The sequence below is a fragment of the Pristis pectinata genome, chromosome 37 (assembly GCF_009764475.1).
Source record: "Pristis pectinata isolate sPriPec2 chromosome 37, sPriPec2.1.pri, whole genome shotgun sequence".
NCBI classification, from domain to species: Eukaryota; Metazoa; Chordata; class Chondrichthyes; order Rhinopristiformes; family Pristidae; genus Pristis; species Pristis pectinata.
In genome coordinates this window covers 12,678,131-12,691,823 of record NC_067440.1, presented here as the reverse complement: position 1 = coordinate 12,691,823, position 13,693 = coordinate 12,678,131, and the positions used below count along the sequence as shown (strand labels likewise).

Sequence of the window (13,693 nt, the reverse complement as noted above, 5' to 3'; positions counted from 1 at the left end):
AGGTCAGCCTGAGGCCTCCGAGGCCGCACAAAGTCTCTCCACCCAACGGCCTCGGCTGATCTGACCAAGTAACCGGGGTGGGAGGGTCGGGGAGGGTGGGGGAGTGACGGGGGTCAACGACTGAAACAACCACGGCCTTCCTTCCCTTTTGGCACACAGTTCACCGTGAACTTCTCGATGCTGTTATCTTCCCCAGACAGGTTTCTCCCCAGCCGCAGGCACAAACCTCACAAGGGCAGGAATTCTCCGAAAAGAAATTCCACTGTGCTCCACGTTCAACCAGTAAACGTTTTTCAGATTGTTTGCAAACAATCAGTCCCTCCTTCCTTCAGTTTCTCCCAGCTTGGCGACAGAACTCCACTCTGCATGGTGCCTGGGAGCGTGTGATGGGACAGTGTGGAGGGAGCTTCACCCTGTGTCTGACCCCGGGAGTGTGTGATGGGACGGTGCAGGGGGAGCTTCACCCTGTGTCTGACCCCAGGAGTGTGTGATGGGACGGTGCAGGGGGAGCTTCACCCTGTGTCTGACCCTGAGTGGCTGAAACGCTTTGGAGATGGGCAGAGAGCAGCTCCTCCCAACCATCCAACTCACAACCTGTTGGAGAGCAGAATCACTGTGACTCGTGCAGTCTGGGAGTCTGGAATGAAAAGCCAAAGTTTTATTTAGAACCAGGAGGTGCAGCACTTCCCAAAGCGAGGAGTAGAGGAACATGTGGATCCGGGGAATCTGAGGGAAGTTCCACAAAAGAGCTCAGCGGCCGACACTGAATCCCATCTCCAGAGTTCGTGCTTTATCCACATTTATGCGAAGTCCCATCTGGAGAAGTGCCATATCCAGGAAACGGGTGCAGTTCAATGGACATGGGAGTGTCTACGAGCGATGCCACAACAGTTCAACATCGTGTGTGTGTGTGTGTGTGTGTGTGTGTGTGTGTGTGTGTGTGTGTGTGTGTGTGTGTGTGTGTGTGTGTGAGAGACCCGTCCCCTAGTGAGGGTTAATATGTGTGTGGGACCATCCTCCAGTGAGGGTCAGTGTGTGTGTGGGACCCGTCCCCCAGTGAGGGTCAGTGTGTGTGTGGGACCCGTCCCCCAGTGAGGGTCAGTGTGGGGGACCCGTCCCCTAGTGAGGGTCAGTGTGTGGGGGACCCGTCCCCCAGTGAGGGTCAGTGTGTGTGGGGGACCCATCCCCCAGTGAGGGTCAGTGTGTGTGTGGGACCCATCCCCCAGTGAGGGTCAGTGTGTGGGGGTCAGTATGTGGGGGACAGACCGCAGCCGATTTCTCAGATGTCCAAATCGTCGTCGGGATCCTCTGGGTCGACGTCGTCGCCAGGCTCCAGCTCGTAGTGAATGGTCCCCCCGTCAGCTCCGCGCTGTAACAGGGCCGCCTTCCTGCACACACACACGGAGCGTCCGTGAGGGGAGCGGGACCCCTAGCCGCACCCCCCCACCCTCCCTCCTTCGTCCTGTACCCCTGCTTGTCCCCCACCCCCACCCGTCCCCCTCCCCACCCCTGGCCTGTCCCCCTCCCCCAACCCCCACTTGTCCCCCTCCCCCTCCCCCACAACCCCGCTGCCCCCCCCTCCCCCGCTCATCCCCCTCCCCCACCCCCCCCCGGGACACGTACCTGGCTGCCGTGAAGTGGAAGGGCAGCGACACCCCCTCCCTCGCTCGCCGCTCCTCCCCCGTCAGCCGCAGGTTAAAGGTCAGGTTCGCGGCCGGGTCAGCCTGACGGCAGAGGGAACATTGACGTCACGGAGGGAAACTCAGGGGGGAGAGGCGGAGGGGAGGGGGGAGAGGCGGAGGGGAGGGGGAGGGAGGGGGAGGGGAGGGGGGAGAGGCGGAGGGGAGGGGGGAGAGGCGGAGGGGAGGGGGGAGAGGCGGAGGGGAGGGGGGAGAGGCGGAGGGGAGGGGGGAGAGGCGGAGGGGAGGGGGGAGAGGCGGAGGGGAGGGGGAGGGAGGGGGAGAGAAACAGAGGAGGGAGAGGCGGAGAGAGGTGCCGGCGTCAGAGCCGCAGACGACGGGGACGTGGGTGGGGGGGGGGGGGGGTCACTGAATAACTCGGAGAGCAGGGCAGGGGGAGACATGTTGCAGCTGAAGGGGGTGTTCGGAGCGACAGGGTACAGCAGTGAGGAGCCCGCCCCCAGGGTCCGGCGGAGGGCCACAGGAGCCCCCCTGTCGTACCGACGTCACGTCGCCCTCCGACACTGCCTCCTTCGTCCCGACTGGTCCCACTGAGGTTCTGACACCAAATCCGTCCTCGACCGTGAAATACTCCACCTGCGACAGAGAGACCTGGGGTCAGAGCCTCCGTCCCACTACTCACTGCCCTCCTTACCCCCCCACCCCCACCCCTCCCCTCTCCCCCCACCGCCCCCCCTCTGTAACCCTCAGACAAGCGCACATTTCCCTGGTATCTTTTGCCAGCTTGGGACGTCCCATCGAGGACTTCAATCTGCTCACAGAGTGAGCTGTTGACGGGCAGACCGTTTCCTTCCTGCGACGTTGATCACTGACCCTCTGCCCACACCCACCGACGCCTCGGATGGTGAACCACTCGCTGTAACTCCCCCCCCGTGGAGAGGAGATCGGTGCGGGGAGGGTGGGGGGGGAGTTTGATGGGTAGGTGCGAGAGAGAAGTTGCAGATGTTCAGGGGAATGGCACTGATGGGAGCCGGCATGGACAGGATGGAGTGAATGGCCTCCCCCTTTGATACCAAGACCCAGTCCCTCAGCCTTTCCAACACCAGTTCCACCCAACGTACCAGGGGGAGAGGGCTTCAGCTCCCACCAGGAGGCAGTGGGGCAGTGGATGCCGGGGAACAGCAGCACCAGCAGGTCCCCCTCCCACTCCCACACCATCCCCACTGTGAAACCATTCACCGTTCTTGCACCAGATCCCACAACTCCCTCCCCAGCAGCGCCGTGGGAGCTCCCTCCCCACTGAAGCTCACTCCGACCTCCTCGAGAGCCTCGATAAGCAGCCGAGCCCCGGGAACAAATGACAAACAAAACCCCAAAGGCCTCGCTCCCTCGGCCCTGCGCCGGGGGAGTCGGGCCTGGGAGCGGGACATGGGTTTCCGAGGTGGGAATCAGTCCTACAGCCTCTGACGCCAGGGTCGAGGGAGGGACCCAGCGTCATCCTCCGTTACAGAGCCCCGAAGATCATCGGCAGCCCACCACCTCAGCCGCGGGCATGGAGCAGGCACCCAGGGCTCCCCGAACCCAGAGACAACCACAGCCTGAGGGGTGTGGAGGAGGAGGTGGAGAGGAAGGGGAGGACGAGGAGGGAGTTAGGAGGAGGGTGAGGACGAGGGGTGGGGAGGAGGGGGAGTTGGGGGGAGGGGCAGTGGGGGGGGGAGGGGCACACACCGTCCTGACGACCTTCCCCGATTTCTTCCGGAGCAGTGTTGTGGCCACGCCGTGGGGCAGGAAGTCCCGGCACGACTCGTGACCCTCGGGGACGGGGGTCAGCGTGACCACGGCGCTTGCCATCTGACCCACGACCTCCAGCACCTGTGGCGGGTGAAGGTCGGCGTGCAACAGTCCCAGTACCTGCCGAATCTGCAGCCCTGGGGAGAGAAAGCAGAGGCGCGCACTGGGTAACGGGTCCCGCGTAACCCCTAACACCTTCCCCCGACCCTCAGGAAGCCGCCCCACCGCTCCCCATCCCCTCTCCCCAAAGTGGAACCCACTCTGGGCAGCCAATGACCTTTGACAGGAATCCGTGACCTCCGACCTGTGCCAAGAGTTGGTGACCTATGACCCGCACGAGGAGTCATTGACCTTTGACAGGAATCCGTGACCTCCAACCTGCGCCGAGAGTTGGTGACCCATGACCTGCACGGGGAGTCAGTAACCTTTGACAGGAATCTGTGACCTCCGACCTGCGTCGAGGGTTGGTGACCTACGACCTGCAATGGGAAGTCAGTGACCTTTGACAGGAATCTGTGACCTCTGACCCATGTCAAGAGCTGGTGACCTGTGACCCCTGCAGGAGGGCAGCTCCGTGACATGGACGTCATTCTCCCCCCATGATGTGAAGTCACTGACCTTTTGACCTGGGGCAGGTCAATCACCGTGACCTCAGCAGTGAAGGGTCACCGATCTGTGACCTGCAAGGGGAACCCCAAACAATGACCTGTACCGACCGCCTCTCTACCCTTTGACCTGCACGGGGCAGGGGGCAGAGGTCACTGACCTGCAGCAGCGGCTCTTCGCTGGAACTCCCCGAGCTCGCGGCAGAGCGCGGTGGCGCCCTTCCTCTGCAGGACCCGGCTAAGGGAGTCCACCACCACCGTGCAGGGTCCCCGCGATGTTCCCAGGGCCCAGCTGACCCGGGCCAGCAGCTCCGGGGCCCGGAACTGGTCCAGGGAGAAGGCCTCGCTCTGCTCCCAGTGCAGGGGGTCGCTGAAACCGTCCTCGAACCGCAGCCTGGTCGGGGAGTGAGAGTGAGAGTGGGAGTGAGAGCCTCTGCGCAACCTCCCGTCCCCGACCCTCCCCTCGGCGCAACCTCCCCTCACCTGCCAGACCCTCCCCTCCCCTCCCCTGCCCCCAAGGGAGGTTTGACTGAAGAAGGCTGCATCCCCCGAACCCCAATACCCCCCAATCCCCTCCGCCCTCCATCCCTGTCCGTGGGGAACCAGCCCGGGAATCCCGGCCGATCTCTCCCACGGCCTTATCGGGAGACAAGCTCAGCAGGAAACCCCCAAAGGGTCCACCTACCCCCCCTCCCCCCACCCCTCATCCTTCACCCCTCCTCCACCCACCCATCACCTCCTGGCCCCCATCTCACCCCCTCCCCTCGTTATACCCGTTCTCAGCCCTGCTGCAGGGTCTGAACCTGCAACATCGATGACTCCTCCCCACCCCCACAGTCGCTGCTCGACCCGCTGAGTTCCTCCAGCAGTTTGCTTGCTGCTGCCCGGGATCGCCCTGTCCCTCGTGGTTCCTCACCACACCGGGTGGTACCTTCCCCCTCCTCCCCACCCCCAGGGGACTCCGCGCAGCCGGTTCCAGGAAAGCGGGGGTCTCACCTGCCTCTGACACCCTCGTCCAGCCCGTGACTGAAGTCCGACACCGACAGCTCCAGACTGAAGACGTGGACGGGTTCCCCCCTGGAGAAAAACGGCAGACACAGCGCGGCGTCACCAGCGCCTCCGCCCCACACAGGCCCTTCGGCCTGCCCTCGCTCTGCTAGCTAGCTCTTTGAGCTCCCGATCTGCACGACCCTGCTCTTTCCTCTCACGCGATCAGGGGCACGGCAGCACAGAGGTTACGGGACTGATCCAGAAACAGGTTCGAATCCCACCACCGCTGTTCAAATTAATCCAGAATTAAAGCTCACAGCAACCAGTAAACCACTGGATTGTCAGAAAAACAACAGTTCGGTGACATCCCCCGGGGAAGGAAACCCTCCGTCCTGACCCGGTCTGGCCTGAATGTGGCTGCAGGCCCACCGATAGTAACTCCAGTCCACTCTGAGCAACCTCCCGAATCAAAGCGGCAGTCAGGGGTGGACGATAAACGCTGGCGTTTTTCCTCACATTGACATCCTTTTCCGAAGCTCCAGTTACATTCTGCTGCCCTTTCCCGATCACACACCCCGAGGGGAAACCCCTCATCCTGCCCAAACGCTTCCTCTGCCAATTATTTTAAATTCATCAGCTCTCTCTCAGCTCCACTCCAACGCCACATCAGCTGCTCCCTGCCTTCTCGGTCTAGCCTGCCCCGCTCCCAGCTTCTCCCATTTACTGAAGCTCTGGTGTCACCCTGGCAAATCCTTCCCGCTCCGCCTCAGAAGCCGGAACAGTTTCCTTAGAACACAAAGCCCCGAGTTGCAGCAGCTGCTGCTCTGCGGACCGCCGGCTCGGCCTCGGTTTTGCCCAACACCCGGGTTTACAGAGCCCCTTCCCTTCTGCAAGTGTTTTCATTCCTCGTTACTGAGCCCACGGCCATTTCAGAGGAGAGGACCCTCGACCGAGAGCTGCCTACTGCCGGTCTCAGTACAAAACCTCGGATAAGTTAGTGGTACGGGGACAAAAGGAATCCCAGCCTCTCCGAGTGGGATCCGTGCAGACTGGAGCCTGCACACTCTGTATCAGGAGAGGTCAATACTGGATGGAGACCAACATCTGTACCCTTGGTCCGGGTGCTGGGATGGGAACAGGAACAGTGTGGATGTGTCCACACACTACCTGATGCCAAGAAGGGTCACAGGGTCATAAACAGGCCCTTCTGCCCAACTCGTACATGCTGACCGAGGTGCCCATCTACGCCAGTCCCATTCACCCATGTTTGGCCCGTATCCCTCTAAACCTTTCCTATCCACCTACCTGTCCAAGTGGCTTTTAAACTGGCAGCTCGTTCCACACACCCACCACCCTCTGTGTGAAATACTTGCCCCTCAATTTTAATTCTTCCCCTCTCTCCCCTACCCCAGTTTAAGTCTCCCCTACCCCAGGAAAAAGACAGTGACAATCTACTCCAGTTATGCCCCTCGTGATTTTATAAACCTCTATAAGGTCACCCCTCAGCCTCCTTCACTCCAGTCACAGCCTGTCCAGCCTCTCCTGATAACTCAAGGCCTCTGGTCCCGGCAACATCCTGGTGAATCTTTTCAGTACCGTCACCAGGTTCACCGTACACGCAGACTCCAGGGGGGGCAGTGGTATTCTTGCACTAAACATCAGAGAATGCACAACAGACAGCTGCGGGAATTGAACCCGTGTTTCTGGCACTGTAATAGCGTTACGCTAACCACTACGCTACCGTGCTTGCATTACCTTTGTAAGGGGGATACAGAGCCCTTAACCAATGCTGTACAAGGCTGAATCATTGAGCCAGGACTAAACATCATCCCTTACACTGTACCCCAGCCCAGCAAGAAGAGCAATGCACTTTGTTGCAGTTAACCGCACTCCTGCTGCCTTTTTCTCATTTTCTACAAAATTCTCCTCTCTCCGGACTTTTCTGGCTTAGTTTGGAAGTTGCTTCTGGATCCAGTTTGATACTTCCAGGGTAACACAACATGAACGTTTAAACGTTCTGTGTCCCTCCCCCTCTGGGTTGTTTGATTACCCCCTTCACCGTGTGCCCACCGGTTACCCCCTTCACCGTGTGCCCACCGGTTACCCCCTTCACTGTGCCCACCGGTTACCCCCTTCACCGTGTGCCCACCGGTTACCCCTTCACTGTGCCCACCGGTTACCCCCTTCACTGTGCCCACCGGTTACCCCCTTCACTGTGCCCACCGGTTACTGGCAGTCCCGCCCCCGGGAACAGTCGCTCGTCACCTACTCCGACCACACGCGGGTCTGACCTCGGACACTCACCGCAGAGCAGCCGCTGAGACCAAACTCTTCACCAAACTGCGGCCCTCACACTCCAGGCTGTCTGCAGGGAGAGCAAGTTACCCTCCGTCTGAATCAGCAGGTGGCTCCCCCCACAACATGTACCCCCCACAACCCCCTCCCCCCACAACATGTACCCCCTACAACCCCCTCCCCCCACAACATGTACCCCCCACAACCCCCTCCCCCCACAACATGTACCCCCCACAACCCCCTCCCCCCACAACATGTACCCCCCACACCCCCCTCCCCCCACAACATGTACCCCCCACAACCCCCTCCCCCCACAACCTGCTCCTCACATAACCTCTCCCCCATAACCTGTCACCCCCGACCCCTGAATCTGTCACCACCCCGACCCCCGAACCCTGACCCTGGTACCTGTCAACCCGACCCCTGAATCTGTCACCACCCTGACCCCTGACCCGGTACCTGTCACCCCCAACCCCTGACCCGGTACCTGTCACCCCCAACCCCTGACCCGGTACCTGTCACCACCACCACCCCCTCCAGCCCGGAGCCGCCGCTCAGCCCCGACATCCCGGCCGCCAACACGAGGGGCGCACAATTCGTGCGTCATCAGCTCCGGGGTCCTCACCTGCAGCGAGGAGCCCGCGCTGCGCCTGCAGAAGTTGGCAGTGACGGCGGGACGGTGACTCCGGGCCGCTTCACTGCCTGACGGTGAGGGGCAGCCGATCACCGGGCCGCCTGCGGTCAGATATCCCGACGGTCGACGTTCAGTCTCCCAGCTGCATCGCAGAATAAATTCCGGCGGATTCGCTCGTAATTCCTTCCCCGACAACCCGGGGAAGTTCGTGATTTGGTTTTCCTGCAGGCGCGGGAGTGGACAGCTCCGGACCGAGGTCCTGCTGGGCGGTGACGTCATTGGAAAGCGGTCTATTGGAGAGACTGAGGCACCACCCGGCACCGGCACCAGGGGGCGGCAGTGAGGCACCGCCCGGCACCGACACCGGCACCAGGGGGCGGCAGTGAGGCACCGCCCGGCACCGGCACCAGGGGGCGGCAGTGAGGCACCGCCCGGCACCGGCACCGCCCGGCACCGGCACCAGGGGGCGGCAGTGAGGCACCGCCCGGCACCGACACCGGCACCAGGGGGCGGCAGTGAGGCACCGCCCGGCACCGGCACCAGGGGGCGGCAGTGAGGCACCGCCCGGCACCAGGGGGCGGCAGTGAGCAGGCTGCAGCCCTGAGCCTGTACATATGCAGCCCTGAGCCTGTACATATGCAGCCCTGAGCCTGTACATATGCAGCCCAGCCGCACAGTTTCATCTGACGCCCTGTGCAGAGAAGCAGACGCAGGGGGAGACTTTACCCCAGCAGGGGAAGTGTCCCACGGGCCAGCAGCCCTCTGCTCCCCCCGGAGCTGCCCCCCAACCACAGAGCAGCCGCCCCAGCCGTGAGCAGCTGGTCTCACTGGGTGCCAGACCAAAGACGGGGGGTGTTGCCCCATCCGAGGCGCCGTGCGGTGTCGAGGCCAACGCCACACTTTCACAAGGGCAGATGCTGTTGTAATAAAGGAAACGCAGTAAATCTCACCCAAACAGCCGTGTGAAACCGGCACCAAGCGATGGGGTAAACACCAGCCCCGGAGATCGGGCAGGACCCCATCAGAATGTGGGGGGTAGGGGGTCAGTCCCGAGAGAGAGAGAGAAAGGTGGTGTGACCCTCCCTCACCGCCCCTCCCACAGTGTGAACCTCCCTCACCGCCCCTCCCACAGTGTGAACCTCCCTCACCACCCCTTTTCTTTTAATATAAACATTTATTAACTAAAAGCAGTACAAAAGGACACCCAGTGTCACTACACTACAACTAATACAGAAAGAGAACAAACTGAGCAGCTACAAAACTACAGCAAAATAACGCAAACGAAACACCCGCTAAACACACTCACAACACAGCGGAGAAGATTCGCATTCTCACCGTCCACGACACACACGATCCCGACGGGCCCACCGAGCGCAGAACTCAACCAGGGTGCCCGCGGAGACTGCGTGCTCCCTCTCCAAGGACACCCGCGCGCGCACGTAAGCCTGGAAGACGGGCAGGCAGGCGGACCGGCTGGAACCCTCGGCCACCCACCGCCGTGACCCTCACCGCCCCTCCCACAGCGCGGCGCTCCCCTCTGATAGGGTGACGCGGGACGTGATTTCCTTCTGTCCTCAGCTCCTCAGGGGGTGGGGGGGGAGTTGGTGGTGGGGGAGAGGAGTCGGTGGGGTGGGGGGGAGTTGGGATCTGAAGCCTGTGTCCTGTCTGCAGGAAGTCAACAAAAACCGACCTAGGCGGGGAGGGGAGAGGGCACAGTGCGATCCCAGAGCCCAGCCCCTCTGTGGAGGCTTCACTTCTTCCAGGGCCGCACCGTCTTACAGACAAGGGGCAGGACAGGCCATTCAACCCGCCAGCTGGTGCTGTCCTTCAACGTGACCCTGACTATCAGACAGTCACCTCAGCAGCTTCCCACCTACTCCCGGAGACCTTTCACCCTCTGGATTGTCAAACATCTCCCCCTCTGTCCTGGGAACACCCCAGGATTCTGCTTCCACTGCCCTCTGAGGGGACAACCCAAAGCTCCACCGAGGATCCCAGCGTTGTCACCAGTTCTGTTGCTTCCAGGTTGACTCCAGGCGCCCGTCCCACCAGGAAAGTTTCAGCGGGACTACCAGGAACACGACCCCGGCGTCTGTCCACGGACGGGACATTTCAGGACAACTTAACCCAGGGATAGTGATCGGCTAACAGATAGGATTGGCTGGAGAGGGGGAAACTACTTCTCCTGGTGGGAAGGATGGGGTGGGAGCCAAGCAAATGGAGGGGGTGGGGCCCACAGGGAGAATCCAAAATCAAAATGTTGCAGATGCTGGAGACCCGAATTAAAGTGCTGGAAATATTCAGGAGGTCGGGCAGCATCTGTGGAGGGAAAGTTGACGAGAAGAAGGGAAGAGGAAATGTTAGAAAACAAGCATGTTCTGAGTTGCAGAGGGGTCTGTGATGGGTGGCGGGGCCGGAGAGACTCTGAATGACACAGAGGGGGTGTTGGTTTTGTCCGACAGGTTGGTGACTCACAGCTCAGCGGTCTGAGGGAGGCGTACACAGAGGGAGGTGAATGAGAGTGTAAGTTCAAGATTCAGTTGGCAACATTTGCAGGGATCTGAAACCCAGCAAAGAAACACTCAGCAGGTCAGGCAGCATCTGAGGAGAGAGTAACCCATCAATGACTCCATCAGGCCAGTCTTTGCCAGACAGGGTCCACAGGGCACAGAACTTTCTCCCTGCCCATTCCCACCCTGCCCCACCATCAATGTCAAGTTCAGGCTACAGGATGGAATCCTGACTGCATGGTTCGGGGTTGGATTTCAATCGATCTCTGCATCAAGGCTTCGGGTAAGGGGGCGGCTCTGAACACTGCAGACTCTCCGCGGTTTCATTCACAAACTCAGAAAGTTGCTAGTTGAACGGCTGTAAAAGTTCACATGGGTGACAGAGGCAGAGGTGAGCCTCGCCTCAGTCCAGACAAGGTCACCTTCAGAGTCAGAACCAGACGCAACCACAGCCTTTTACGACTTGTTTTGGTGTGTAAGATCTCGACCAAACCAAATGCCTCCGCCTGCGACGGGCAGAAAGAAGGGAAGAAGAGGTTCACTATTTTTAATCAGAAGTCTTAAAAGTTCTGTATTTTTTCTACCAATCCCTAAAGTCACAAATTCCCTGCCAAAAGTGGCAAGGTACCCTGAAAAAAAACAAGGCAGGGTTAGTATGTTTGCAGCTGACACTAAAATATGTGGTGTCATAGTCAGTGAAGGAGGTCGTCAGGACGCACAGGGGATCTTGCTCAGTTGGGTTACTGGGCCAAGGAATGGCAGATGGAGTTTAATTCAGATATGTGCAAGGTGTTGCATGGTACCATAGCGGTTAGTGTAACGCTATTACAGCGCCAGTGACCTGGGTTCAATTCCCGCTGCTGCCTGTAAGGAATTTGTACGTTCTCCCCGTGCCTGCATGGGTTTCCTCCGGGCGCTCCGGTTTCCTCCCACATTCCAAAGACATACAGGTTAGGAAGTTGTGGGCGTGCTATGTTGGCGCCGGAAGCGTGGCGACACTTGCGGGCTGCCCCCAGCACATTCTCAGTAACGCAAAAACACTATGTGTTTCAATGTACGTGTGACTAATAAATAAATATCTTATCTTATTTCAGGAAGTCAAACCAGGGTAGGGGTCTCACAGTCAACGGCAGGGCCCTGGGGAGTGTTGTAGAACAAGGGGACCCAGGGGAACAGGTACAGGCTTCCCTGAAAGTGGCATCACAGGTAGACAGGGTGGTGAAGAAGGCGTTTGGCACACTGGCCTTCGTCAGTCAGGGCACTGAGTACAGGAATTGGGACGTTATGTTGCAGTTGTACAGGATGCTGGTGAGGCCGCACTTGAAGTATTGTGTACAGTTTTGGTCGCCCTACTATAGGAAAGATGTTATGGAAAGAGTGCAGAAAGATTTACGAGGGTGTTGCCAGGACCCAAGGGGGTGAGTTACAGGGAGAGGTTGGGCAGGCTGGGACCTTGGAGCATAGGAGACTGAGGGGTGATCTTATAGAGGTGTGTGAAATCATCAGGGCCATTGACAGGGTGAATGTGCATGGTCTTTTTCCCAGGGTTGGAGAAACAAGAACTAGAGGGCACAGGTTTAAGGTGAGAGGTTTAAGGAGAGAGGGGAGAGATTTAATAGGAACCTGAGGGGCAACTTTTTCACACAGTGGGTGGTGAGAATACGGAACGAGCTGCCAGAGGAAGTGGGTGAGGCAGGTACAGTAACTAACGTTTAAGAGACATTTGGACAGGTCCACGGATGGAAAGGTTTAGAAGGTTATGGGCCAAATGCAGGCAAATGGAACTAGCATGGATGGGGTATCTTGGTCAGCATGGGCCGAATGGCCTGTTTCCGTACTGTGTGACTCTATAAGTGACCCTGGGACGCAACAGAGGCACAGATTAGAATGGGGGAATGGGGAGGCACGGAGGCTGGGTGAGCAGGTGGTCGGATAGCTGGAGGGCAGCAGAGGTGCAGAACAACAGACGGTTCTACTCACCCACACACACTGGAGGATTCTGCTCACTGGACTTCCGGAAGGTTCTCACGGTCCTGGACAGGAGTTAGAGGCACATGGTCCTGGGGACGGAGGGATCTCAGCCCCAAGGGGTTCTCCTTGGAACAAGAATGGTGTTTGATGGAAGCGGCATGTGGTTTAGGCGGGGCGGTTATGCAGACACTGTTCCCAGTGTATGGGTGAGGGGCAGATGAAAGGGGGTGTGAGGGATATGCAGAGGCTGCGATAGACCTCGCTGCGTTGAGGGGCAGTGGGAACAGTGTCAGACAACGCTCCAAAAGGGAAAGAAACAGTAACAGACACAACGGGTCGAGCAGCATCTGTGGAGGGAGAAAGAGTTCAGGTCAAGGACCTTTCATCAGGACAGGGGAAACAGATTTGGAATTGGTAACTGGCTGATTATTGTCACGTGTACCAAGATACAGTGAAAAACTTCTGTTTATCTGCCATCCAGACAGATCATCCCGTACATCGAGGTAGTACAAAAGGAAGACAGAATGCAGAATAAAGTGTTACAGTTACAGAGAAAGTGCAGTGCAGGCAGACAATAAGGTGCAAGGGCCACAACGAGGTAGATTGGGAGATCAACAGTTCGTCTTTAACGTGTGAGAGGTCTGATCAAGAGTCTGATAACAGTGGATAGAAGCTGTCCTTAAGCCTGGTCGTACAAGGTCTCAAGCTTCTGTATCTTCTGCCCATGGGAGAGGAGAGAAGAGGGATTGTCCGGGGTGGGAGAGGGTCCTTGGTTACATCGGCTGCTTTCCCGAGGCTGTCCGTGGAGGGGAGGCTGGTCAGGGACGGACTGGACACCTGCAGGAAAACGCAGAAACCAGGAGCTGGATGACACCATTCAGCCGGTTGGCCTTATGCTACAATTTGATACAACGATCTCCCCCCCTCACTGCCAGATCCCAGTCTCTCCCTCCACACAAAAGGTGTGGTGAAATGTATCGACGTCTCAAACATCTCCCGAGACACGTCCTCTGCGGCCTTTAGTGGTTCCTCCATCTCCGTCCTTAACACCTTCCCCTGTAGCCTGAGACTGTGAACTGGGTACCTGGTCCCCAGCCGGGGACCCAACCTCCCCACATCCCACCTCTTCTCATTTTCCTAAACCGCAGTGAACGCAGGCCTAACTGACCCAGTCTACACCTGTGACCCATCACCACACTCTCCAACAAGCAGATGCTCACTTCAGTCAGGAGACCAAGCCTGTGCACGAGGTGTGGA

The 13,693-nt window shown here is 59.0% G+C and overlaps 1 protein-coding gene across 2 annotated transcripts; it reads right to left on the bottom strand.

Annotated features, from left to right (window-relative positions):
* Nucleotides 1-636: 636 nt before the first annotated feature.
* Nucleotides 637-7,920, bottom strand: elp5 (elongator acetyltransferase complex subunit 5). 2 transcript variants are annotated; one of them, XR_007958704.1, is made up of 9 exons: nt 7,837-7,916; nt 7,331-7,391; nt 5,033-5,113; nt 4,198-4,430; nt 3,369-3,568; nt 2,181-2,276; nt 1,624-1,724; nt 1,224-1,388; nt 637-1,120 (listed from the first exon to the last, which is right to left on the bottom strand). XR_007958704.1 is itself a non-coding variant. In XM_052044605.1 (8 exons), the coding sequence occupies exons 1-8, from the start codon at nt 7,886-7,888 to the stop codon at nt 1,280-1,282; spliced, it is 933 nt and encodes a 310-aa protein (XP_051900565.1). In that variant the 5' UTR covers nt 7,889-7,920; the 3' UTR covers nt 637-1,279. The 2 variants fall into 2 exon arrangements, 1 of the variants encoding a protein (XP_051900565.1); XM_052044605.1 differs by having other exon boundaries at nt 637-1,388; nt 7,837-7,920.
* Nucleotides 7,921-13,693: the final 5,773 nt, after the last annotated feature.

What these genes read in the sequence shown, in the direction of transcription:
- elp5 (XM_052044605.1), bottom strand. Translation starts at nt 7,888, where the DNA reads ATGTCGGGGCTGAGCGGCGGCTCCGGGCTGGAGGGGGTGGTGGTGGTG. An exon ending in GTCTCAGCGGCTGCTCTGCG is followed by an intron (nt 5,114 to 7,330) that starts GTGAGTGTCCGA and finishes GTTTTTCTCCAG; the next exon opens with GGGGGAACCCGTCCACGTCT. An exon ending in GACGAGGGTGTCAGAGGCAG is followed by an intron (nt 4,431 to 5,032) that starts GTGAGACCCCCG and finishes CTCCCCGACCAG; the next exon opens with GCTGCGGTTCGAGGACGGTT.